General features: G+C 42.3%; 1 protein-coding gene across 7 annotated transcripts in view; it reads left to right on the forward strand.

Annotated features, from left to right (window-relative positions):
- The window catches only part of LOC311010747 (teneurin-3), a 317,927-nt gene extending 314,785 nt beyond the window's left edge, over positions 1-3,142 (forward strand). For all 7 annotated transcript variants that reach the window (XM_084005346.1, XM_084005347.1, XM_084005350.1 and 4 more), the window contains one exon: positions 763-3,142. In XM_084005346.1, the coding sequence (XP_083861472.1) occupies positions 763-1,518 (756 nt within the window). In that variant the 3' untranslated portion in view covers positions 1,519-3,142. The remainder of the gene's footprint in view (positions 1-762) is intronic.
- The last annotated feature ends 9,079 nt before the right edge of the window (positions 3,143-12,221 follow it).

A 12,221-nucleotide genomic window follows, 5' to 3' on the forward strand; every position in this document is an offset into this window, starting at 1 on the left:
CACACTTCATCAGAACTGCAGCTCTGCAACTCGTAGATAGCTGGCCATAGTTACCCTCCTCTCTTGCAGCAAGAATAACACAACAAATATGTATCAAGAACCAATGTCTATGTAAAGATATACTGGAGTAATGTCTACCTGAGCAGAGAGGGAAGTCCCTCTGTGTGTATTGTAATCTGATTTCCCTGTGTGTTAACGGAGCCCATCCACACTGACAGGTCTGTCAGCACAAGCCTCTTTTAGGCTGCCTTTTCGTATCACGTCGTTATTCCGCCCTGTCGTCAGTGTAAACGCTACCAAGACAAACAGAATGTTACGCCCCTGAGACCCCAACGGAGGTCGTCACACGGGAAGCGGCAATCTCATCAGCCGTGTGACGTCTCTCTTGTTCTGCAATGCTTTGTAAACACTGTTGTGGCGTCACGCCGCAAAGCAAAGTTCTTTATAAACGGTGCGATCGCGCTACTCTCCTTTCCGTCACTACGGCAGAATTGTCTGTGTAAAAAAAGGCCTAATGTTAGCTGCTAGCCGCCGTCTTGGTAATCGTGGTGTTAAGAGGCGTGTGGTGACAATCCCTCAATGAGAGATATGCTCGGATTTTAACATTTAGCATCTGCTATGTCAACATATCTGTGCAAGAGACGCAAACATTTTTCCATATTGGCTGTATTATCATGCAATGTTCTTTTAATGCAAAAGTGTTTGTGTAATGAACCTATGCTGTGTCAATGACGTCTCAACGTTACTTGCTCTTGTCCACAGTCCATCTCGGGTGTCCAACAGGAGGTGACTCGTCAGTCTCGGGCCTTCCTGTCCTTTGAGCGCATGCCAGAGATCCAGCTCAGCCGCCGGCATGCAGACCACGCCAAACCCTGGCTGTGGTTCGCCACTGTCAAGTCTCTGATCGGTAAGGGAGTGATGCTTGCTGTGATCCAAGGCCGCGTGGTGACCAACGCTCTCAACATTGCCAATGAGGACTGCATCAAAGTGGCTGCAGTCTTAAACAATGCCTTTTACCTTGAAGACCTCCATTACACAGTGGAGGGACGAGACACACACTACTTCATCAAGACCAGCCTGCCTGAGAACGACCTCAGTGCCCTGAGGCTCACCTCAGGCAGGAAATCCCTGGAGAATGGTGTGAACGTCACTGTGTCCCAGTCCACAACGGTAATGAACGGCAGAACACGGCGCTTTGCTGACGTGGAGCTGCAGTACGGTGCTCTGGCACTCCACGTGCGATATGGGACGACGCTGGACGAAGAGAAAGCACGAATCCTGGAGCACGCAAGGCAGAGGGCGCTGTCGAGCGCCTGGGCTCGTGAACAGCAGCGGGTGAGAGAAGGGGAGGAAGGAGTTCGCCTGTGGACGGAGGGAGAAAAAAGGCAGCTGCTGAGCAGCGGGAAGGTTCTGGGCTATGACGGCTACTACGTGTTGTCCATAGAGCAGTACCCCGAGCTAGCCGACAGCGCTAACAACATGCAGTTTCTACGGCAGAGTGAGATAGGGAGGAGGTAACACGGCATCAACAAACCTCTCATTTCTACCCCTGTGACTGTCAAAGACCGTCAAAAAGTTCAGTTTCAACACCAAATGGATGTCACAGACTGAACTATCTTGAGACACGAAAGTAGCACTGAAGAGAGCCCATGTTTGCTAATCTGTTTTATTCTGAAGATGGTAGACAAGGATTTATGACCCAAAAACTACAGTTGTGATGGCTGGAAACAGTCTTCATGAGCCTGCAACGAGGTTCAGTCCAATGCCTTTTCTCTCTTTCTTTTTCTATCTATATTTTCATTCTTTCGCCCTCTTGTCTGCCTTTAAACAGCCTGCACGCATGCCCCTCCCCCTCTCTCTGGTAGGCGGGGCTAACCTCAGTGCTATAATCGTGTGTTATCTAGCTGTGAAACAGTGGGATGTACAGACTCGTTCAAATAGCCAATTGAGGATTTCGGCAGCCATCAGAAGTAGATGAGCCCTCAAGCATTTAGACAGTTGTAAACTGTCAGAGCAGTCGACCTAACAAACGTCTGGATCCCTCGCAGGTATAGCAGGTATCATGTGTGGGTCCAGGTGTGACCTGCGTTCTGGGTTATAGACCCCTACGAGCCATGTCTATAGGATCTACTGTTTCCATGGCTGAAGGAACTGGAACTGTTGTGGACTCTCTCTAAGAGAGACAGGCACAAAAAAAGGACTACAATTTGTACAAGCGAGAAAAAGAGACTTATTTTCTGTTTGGATTTTTTGTTTTGTTTTATATATAAACTTGCATTTGCTTCAGACAAAAGGGGGATATACAAATGAACAAAAAAATCGTTTACATACTATTAATCTATACCACTATTACTATTATTACTACACCACCATCACCACCGGAATGGACCATGATCTGAACTAAACTAAACTTTGAGTTGTCTTTTGGGTTACTTCTTATCTGTTTGGTCAGTTCTAAAACCACTCCTTCTCATCCCCTGTCCTTTTGCAAGTCTATAAAATTGTACAGTTTCAGACTACAATCAACAGCGGTCTATGAGGAAACGGTGACCACGGTGCCACAGCTGTTTCTGATCCTTTGTGGACCGAGTGGGCTCACCGGTCCTGTTAAACACTAGTCCCCTGTCAGCAATGAGTCCTTCACCTCTGCAAAATATGACTCAGCCTCATAATGCATAGACCTTGTGCTTTTATCGGTCAAAGGTAGTAGTATTGCTTGCAATAGAACATGTTGTCATGGCTTTGGGGGTGGGCAGGGTTGCTGTGAGTAGTAACTAATCATTGCTTCTCTCCTCGTTTTTGCTTGTTTCTCCTTAAAGGGACAGTGCATCGCCATCAGTGACTTTAATGAGTAACAGTAATAGATCAAAGATCGATGTGGATGTTTTCTCATTGATTGTGGGTCTCTGTACTCTCATAGAGGAGTTTTCTTTGTGTGTATGTGTGTGTGTGGCAAGAACTTTACGCAGAGTATTAACATCATATGCTACCAATCTTTTTTCAGAGACAAGATGTTTTATGGGTTGATCTTTTTTATTTTGAAGGTTGAGAAATTCCACTTATCCGTACATCAATATTAGTCTCAGAGAAAGTAATTTATGTACAGTGTTTCTACGGTAAAGAATAAAAATCCTTGAAACTATTGTTGTTTTCTTTATGTGTTGTACATCACATAAAACAGTATGAAAAGCACTTATCCAAACACAAATTAAAGGCTTTTGTTTTGGTAAAAATCTTTTAACATGTGCCATCAACAGTGCTGTCTATCAGTCATATAGTTCAGGATTCCTGCCTGTGTTTTATCTGATAGCCTTTTTCACCCAAATTAGCTTTAACCTGCAGGTTTTTTTAAACACAGGAGAAGACTAGGTGTTTAATAGGCGATTGTGGATATGACGTGCCATTGCACTGGCCCTCCTGGGTGTTTTTTTTTTTTGGTGTGTCACATTGCTATAACTCTCAAACCAGAGTCGGTGATTGTTGGAACAGTGGAAAAACTAACAAAGACTGTTTCATGGGTTTTATTCTGTTTCTTCGAGTTTGAATGAAGTGTGTTTTATGATGATCAACACGGTAAAAAGACTGGAGTTTGATGGCTTTGAGGAGAGTTTATTAATTGTATGTTTTGTACGTTAATAAATTATAGTTATAGTCCACTTTTCCTCTTGAGTTTATTTATTATAAATTCAAGCATGCATCACTGGTTCTCTCCCAGTTCATTTTGGAATGCTGGCAAAGGGACAACATTTAAAGTTTCCACTGGGGTGTCATATTTCCATCATTGCCAATCAGAGCTGAAGCCAATAAATACTTTGATACTGGAGAGTGATTTGTCTGGGGAATGAATGCTATGTTACCACTGAAGACAAAAGCCAGATGTTGGTGAGTGTTATTAGGGATTTTTACCAGTGGGGAAAGGGCTTTAGCAGACAGATATTACTCTAAGATTTTACATCAAAAACAAAAACATGGTCATAGCTGGTCCATCAAATAAAATATTTATCCTGTAAACTTCTCTAACCAACGAGGTAAAATCATCAATATTATTGTATTCACGTCAATCCTTCAAGACTATCTTAACATCTTTCCTTATATATATTTAAATATATCTTTTTAGAATTATATATATATATATATATACACACAAAAAATTAACCTCTTTCTATGTTATTCTGTGGCGCCCCATGGTGGAATTTAACCTTTTAAACACTTTTCCACACACTAGTGAGATTGAGAGGCCGTCCACACATACCAAAACAATCTTTTTTTTCCCATTTTTCCTTGGCGTCGTTTCAAGAAAATCTGCGTCCGCACGAATCCACTGAAAACGACTCAACGCGCTGTAGTACATACTCCAGGCCCTTATGTGGCGCTGTTTCTGCTACAAAAATCCACCAAAAAAGCAAAAGAAGAGACAGAGCTTGACCGGATGTTTGCCATTGCTATGGCAACAAGTGAAAGAGATTGACTCATTAATATCTAACAATTTGTTCCAGACTGATTAATAATTGTCCAGAGAGTCATTAAATTGAACTCTGTAATTTCCTGCGGACAACTGGTGGTGTGCTGTTATACGAGCTATCGAGTTATCTATAAATAATAATTCATAAGGCCCTACATATTATGGTGCCCCTCAAGAAGCCGATTTAAATCATTGTTTCTGCAAACAAAATCATGTAGGACAAACCTTAGCGATGTCAATGCCATTCATGAATTCCCAAACTGCTGCTGTACGGCCCAAACAACGAAAATCTCTCAGCCACTCCCTGTCCTTACACTTCTTTTCCAATACTCCCTTGATAGAGCACCTTTTCTGGTTGTTCTATCCACTATTTTCGGGAAAATTCTCTGGTTATGTGATCAATTACATTAGAACATTTGAGCTCCATCCCCTGGTTGTCTTGGTTAACTGAGTTTGATTCACATGATTGGAATGGTGTTTGTAACTGATGAGAGTCTTAATAATTAATAGTGATAAGTTTAATTCACATTAATCCTGATTTAATTCACATTAATCCTGATTTAATTCACATTGATCCTGATTCAATTCAAAAGTATTCTACCATACTTGAATTATTAATTGAAAATAACTGTCAACTCCCTAGTTTATGATTTAATTTAAGAAATCATTACTGCAGATAAGATGATTTCTCGTTTGACTGGAGGAATTAATCCATCCATAAAATCAAAAAAATGATCCCAGTTACACACATTTAGAAAGCACACTCCTATATTCGTAAATTCTCTGAACTTAACACATTGTGTTGTCTCGCTGATTCGCATCTTTAGGAAAACTCAGTTAGTCCAACCTAAAGCCAAACATCACCCATTCAGTCTGAAGCCTTTGGTCGGGGGGATCCTCTGGAAAATCTTGTGACAGTATTGGCAGATTTGACTGGAGAGTTAATGCTTAACAATATAACTACTATCCATGACACTGACCCTTCTGAACTAGAGTCGCTTCTGTAACTTTACTGCTTTTACCACCCCACTCAGAGACAAAGAATGAACTAAGGTGTTAGGAAGCATGGCAGCCGTGATCTTTGCACAACACAAACACTTATACCAACTGTTAGAACAGTCAGCAATTAAATTGAAAGCCTACAAACAGGAAGCTACATACCAGCAGGGACAAATTTAAACTCTCAAACAGACACAGGAGAAAGGTGAACAGTCTGAAGCAAACAAAGCTGGTAGCAATCTCCAACCTGACACCTCACAAGAGGCCAGTGACGGTGAATCTTCAGAAGATTAAGAGAGAAGGCTGAGTTGATAAATGAGAGAGAAGCAGTTGCTGAGTCACACCACCAACAGTTAATCAAGGAAGAAGAACGTGGATGCGAGGAAAGAGCTGCATTACTCTTTTCAACAGAGTCAGAGCTGCCAAGTCTTTCCTAAGGTGATGTGGTATGAAGCGAAGAAAGATTCTAAATCCCCAAAATCGTCTCGAGAAGACTGGCCCTCTCAATCCTCTCCGCTGTATCCACTTGAACATGTTTCCCATTCTCAGGACATCCAGCCGACACCTGAATAGGCAAGCAAAGTTTTCTCTCAGCGGTCTGAAACCCCTACAGGCACTCATTTCGTGCACGGTCCCACAGATAGAGAGACCTTGATAAGATTGCGTGCAATATAATGCCCATTGAACTGATTCCTGGTGACACTCATCACACCAGTATTTAATCGAAAAGATATTAATTTAAGAAAGTTTCAAAATGCCACGACGACAAGGTTTACCTGATAATGGTGGTCTCTAGTCGTAACATCAGCACCTTCATTGATCACCAAGCAATGCTGGAGGAATTCTCTGATTACATGTCCCAGGCTCGATTGACTACCGCTTTAACAGTCAAACAGGGTAGACAGGAATCTCTTCAGCAATACTACCATCATATGTGCCGAGCCTACTTTGGTTCTCGAAATTAATCTGGGATGGAAAAGGATCTGCATTTCAAGTCTCTCTTTATCCAGAACCTCCGTCCCACTACTAGCCAGGACCTTGGTGTCGCAGCATACCCTAGGGAGTCGACACTTCCGAGAACTTGCGTCGGAGTTGGAGGGGGAGTTGGAAGGGGAATCTGGTGGCAAGCCACCTGAACATGACACCCCCTTATTGAAACTCATCAGCCTATCCCGACTCAAAAGCGACCATTACCTCAACTAACTGAACAGTCGTGGTCCCTCTAACCAGATAAAACCCCTATGGAATTTAGCTGGGACATCAATGTCTCCGCCTATTTATAGACAGATAACAGCTAAACCCTTGGGAAGACAGCTGCCAGTGGGAGAAAGTAATTGCAAATTCCTAAACAGCCAGCAAATTGTCAGTGTTGGGTAACATTCGTAGTAGAAAATACCTTAGGGATACAGTCGGTGTGTCATACTCCAGTCTGTCACCAACTGTTATCCTCTAGTTGTCGCCTCTGTACTTGCCTCTCAGAATAATAATTTAGTGTGATACTGTACCTCACAAGACAGTAGTGTTGGGACCTCAAGGTCGGTGTCTCATCTCCCTCTCCTCCTCTCTTGGACTTTGCCTGAGAAGCAAGACAGCCAAGCACCCCCAAAACAGCCAAACAAGCTGGCTTTTGGACCCTGCTCACCTGGTCTCCCCCTACCAAGCAACCATGTCAAGAAGAAATACTTTTTTGTACTGGACCCTAAACAGGAATTGTGTGGACTTCCGGCATTTAGGCACTGGAAGTCCACACAAAATCTTAGGGTCCCATACGGCCATGTGACTAGGACCACTGGAGTGCCTCAGCCAGATTGTGAAGGCTCAATAATACCATCTTTGAGTTTCTGCCCAACACATATTCAACAATGTGGACATACATTACTCATTTACCTATCCACCCGCATTATCATAATGACCTCTCATTACCTTCATGTGGCAATGTCACAGGCCAACTGTAAAGATTCACTTTAATGGAGTTTGGAGTTTGCTTCGGGATCAATAAAGTATCTATCTATCTATCTATCTATCTATCTATCTATCTATCTATCTATCTATCTATCTATCTATCTATCTATCTATCTATCTATCTATCTATCTATCTATCTATCTATCTATCTATCTATCTATCTAGAAATGTAGAGAAATGGTGGGATGTTCACCAAAAAAAAGGGCAAAATGGCTCTTACACATGTAATAAATTTGGGATTGTATTAAACACAATCACAAACAAGAGTGACATTAAGCTAATTCTAATAAATATAGTGGATGGATATGAAATTGTATTATTTTGGAGGGGAATTGAAGGAGAACAGCAAGGAGAGAGGGGAAGGAAGTCACAGTTTTTCTCAGTCGCTTTGGTGCTTTTCTCACATCACTATTAACATTTGCACAGCAGTTAGTGCATTTCTCAAAACAATTAGTGCAAACTGCAAAACCTAGTGGATAACCTGCAAAAGCACGTCACTTGCTCAAAATGGATTCCTCAAAAGCAAGTATTCATGTCAATGAAACTGCCAGTGTCATCAAATGAGAAGTCTTGACACCATCGTTTATGAACAAGATAGTCAAATGGCTTTGTCATGTTTTCATTATGACAGTTTATTCTCTGTGTTTTCCAATGCAAAAAAAAAAGGTCAGAACTCAGTGACACGACCTGAAAATGTTCAAGACAGCACTATACACTACTGGTACAGCCATTTGAAAACTAGAGTAAAGTTACACATTGCTGTAGTTAGGGGAGTAAGTGAGTACAAGACATTTTTACTGTATCTGCTCTCTGTAATTCTACAGCATTGTGCAAAAGAAAAATACACTACAGTCACTTATTTAGAACAAACATAAGAAACACCCTTTTGGTAGAGCTTCAATTCACAGTGGTTCTTCCAACATTTGATTGCACCCTCCGACCAGCCTCAGCCATTGTGAGACCGTGATTGACAACATGGTCCACAACTGTAGCCCTAATTTCATTAGGAATCTGCCCATGTATTTGGCCTCTTCTCCCTCTTCCTCTGTTCTGTAGAAATGGTACACACTATGTCCTGCTCGGTTCATATACGCTTGCCAAGTGAGGGTTCATGGGATTCATCCCTGAGTGATTGTGAACAAGTGGCTTGTCATTGGTTACAACTAATACTTCACACACCTCTTCGTGAGTGAAAGCTGAAGTTCACCTGAGAGCAATTGTTCAATTTAGGAGACATTTTCAGGAAAAAATGATAAAGAAAGATATAAAATGTGATAACTAGTTCAACAATTTTGTATGTAATGACAATGAAATGAAGACTATTAGTTTTATTGGTAAAGACTATTCAGCATCCATAAGTATAGTTCATTTTGACTGACATGACATAAGCAAATGATAATGTTATAAAACAGCAGAGAATGGTATGAAAGCAACTGATACATGTCCAAAAGCATTTGCAATTTGTTCAGAGGAAGGAGAAATTGCTACTATGATGTGCACAAATGACTAAATGTTGTGGAGGTTGAACTAATAGTTATGAGAATTTTCATTCTTTTTCTTTTAAGTTAATTTAAATCTTGTCTTTTTGAGAAAGGTGGTAAATTCTCACCAGTGTCTGCTGACAGTAGAATGGTACACGTAATATTCTGCTTCCATTTTATATTTTTTACTGGAGTAGTATGTGTACTTGTACTTCAAACCAGCAACCGTCATGTTATTAGATCTCTGCTTGTAAAAGGGCAGCAGGAGCCTGGGGCCACTGGTGTCCTCGATGCAGTGGGAGAAACCATGGAAGAGCTGGAGAAAAGTCCTGCATGATTCTAATGTGAATCTGAGCCTAAGTGAAAGACAATCCTTGTTGACGTAACCTAAATGACTAGTCAGTGTGTTGTAGCTGAGATGAGGCTACTGCTGCCAGGAAAGCATAAAGTCTCACCCTGCTGTGTCATCCTGCAGAAGTGCATTGTAAAAAAGTTCCAGCAAGAATCGGAGGAGAAAGCTTTTCCAGAGAGAAATGAACAAAAAGAGCAAAGCTGAAATCCATCTCAAGGCTGCTGCATGAGAGCCCAACTCAGTTCTGCTTCAACCAGATAAACATTCATTTAAAAAGAATACTTTGAATACTAAGGCTTCTGAGTAGCTTTCCTGTATTTGATAGAGGCATTTAACCTATAGACACACTGATGGGTTACCTGCTGCCTGCTGGCCAATCACTGAAGAATCTTTTGATGATCAGATAATCTGCCTGATGAACGCCACCAAGGTTCATAATTCAAGCCAATCCATACAAGCTCAAATAGAGTGTAAATGAAGAGCATGGTGGCTCGTGTGTCTGAATCCTCATCACAACATCACCAGTCTGTGACTAAATTGACCTTTTTGATTGAATTTGGAGCATCACTGTGCTGAAATGAAAGGCAATCAGGGACCAGTAAAATTGAAGAGGTCGATCTGTTATCAAATGGACAAAATATTTAGCACATTTGCAAAGAATGTCAAATCAAATTGCCTAGGAGTTGGTATCAATCACACTTGACTTGCTGAAGTTTCATTCCACATTTGTAAACATATTGTTACCAGTTGCCTGTTTGTTAAGTAGGCCTACTGTTATTATTTTAACATTGTGACCATGAAGTCAGTCATAAGGGCAACATATCAAGGCTGTGTTCGAAATGCAATACTAGCGTACTAATACTAAAGTGTGACGTAAATTGGAGTACGTACGCATCTACATACAATAGTATGTGAATTTGTGAACACGAGAAATGCCCAGATGCATACTGCATTTGCAAGAATTTCTGAATATACAGCGAACCTTGCTAGATCTACTCAACTTTCCCAAAATGCATTGCGGCTTTTCTGACTTCTGAAACGTTTTCGGTAATTGCGGACGAATGCGGTAATCCTGGCGTCAGCCTGACACAAACCTCGTACAAATGTACGTATACTCTAACATGATTTAACATGATGTTTTCAGCTGACGTTTAAATCGTATTGATAATAGAGTTACTTCATTGGAATTGTAGAATTGGCTTTTACGTTGTACTTTTTCACTGAACTCATATAAATCACTGGTTGTGCTAATTAGAACAGTGTGACATGTTAACCTGATAAGCAGGAACCCGTTGAATCTTCAAGGCTCTCTTTGATCTGTTAGTCAGGTTTGCTAGAATAGATACATGCCTGAAGGACAACACCCATACATGTTTCATATTACATTTCCTTAAGTTCACGTCAGAGATAGCTGACCAGTGAGACTTGGTTGCATGAAAGTCCAACCTCTGTACGGGGCAGTCCCAGCCCAAGAAGATAAAATGTGACCAGGGGCTCGCTCTACATCTCTGACGGAGATCCTGCGGGAGCTCTGCCATTCCGTGCCCAGCTGTGCGTGTGTTCATTCCTAACAACACAGCCCCGATGGCTCCATAACTCAAGCACTCTCTGGCCTCAAAACTATGTCAGAAAAGTGATCAGAACACTCTGGGATAGACAATCTGTTATCTGATTGACTAAACAGAGCCTTTGGCAAGTGGAGAACATAACTATGTCTGTTATGACTTTCACTATTTGTTGCAGTGACTGTGTTAACCTTATGTGGACGTTGCTGCATACCATGTATCAGGCACCTCTGTCTAAAGTGTATTACTCCGGCGTTTTCGATGCATGAAAACACAGTTTTTTGAAACCAGCTCCTGTTACAGCGTCTGCTGTAGATCCTAGCGAAAGCTAGGATCACTCTGCATGGTCTTGTCTGTCCCTGTCTGTAGCCGTGTTCACGTTGCCTCGCGCGATGCAGCTGGCCACCTAACGTGATGAATTCTGGGTTGAACATGTCTCCCTGTGATAGACTGGTTACCTGTCTGTCTCTACATGTCTCCCTGTGATAGACTGGTTACCTGTCTGTCTCTACATGTCGGCCCTGTGATAGACTGGTTACCTGTCTGTCTCTATATGTCAGCCCTGTGATAGACTGGTTACCTGTCTGTCTCTACATGTCGGCCCTGTGATAGACTGGTTACCTGTCTGTCTCTACATGTCAGCCCTGTGATAGACTGGTTACCTGTCTGTCTCTACATGTCAGCCCTGTGATAGACTGGTTACCTGTCTGTCTCTACATGTCAGCCCTGTGATAGACTGGTTACCTGTCTGTCTCTACATGTCAGCCCTGTGATAGACTGGTTACCTGTCTGTCTCTACATGTCGGCCCTGTGATAGACTGGTTACCTGTCTGTCTCTACATGTCGGCCCTGTGATAGACTGGTTACCTGTCTGTCTCTACATGTCAGCCCTGTGATAGACTGGTTACCTGTCTGTCTCTACATGTCAGCCCTGTGATAGACTGGTTACCTGTCTGTCTCTACATGTCAGCCCTGTGATAGACTGGTTACCTGTCTGTCTCTACATGTCTCCCTGTGATAGACTGGTTACCTGTCTGTCTCTACATGTCTCCCTGTGATAGACTGGTTACCTGTCTGTCTCTACACGTCAGCCCTGTGATAGACTGGTTACCTGTCTGTCTCTACATGTCAGCCCTGTGGTAGACTGGTTACCTGTCTGTCTCTACATGTCAGCCCTGTGGTAGACTGGTTACCTGTCTGTCTCTACATGTCAGCCCTTTGATAGACTGGTTACCTGTCTGTCTCTACATGTCTCCCTGTGATAGACTGGTTACCTGTCTGTCTCTACACGTCAGCCCTGTGATAGACTGGTTACCTGTCTGTCTCTACATGTCAGCCCTGTGGTAGACTGGTTTCCTGTCTGTCTCTACATGTCAGCCCTGTGGTAGACTGGTTACCT

This window comes from Eutrigla gurnardus (genome assembly GCF_963514095.1).
Source record: "Eutrigla gurnardus genome assembly, chromosome: 3".
NCBI classification, from domain to species: domain Eukaryota; kingdom Metazoa; phylum Chordata; class Actinopteri; order Perciformes; family Triglidae; genus Eutrigla; species Eutrigla gurnardus.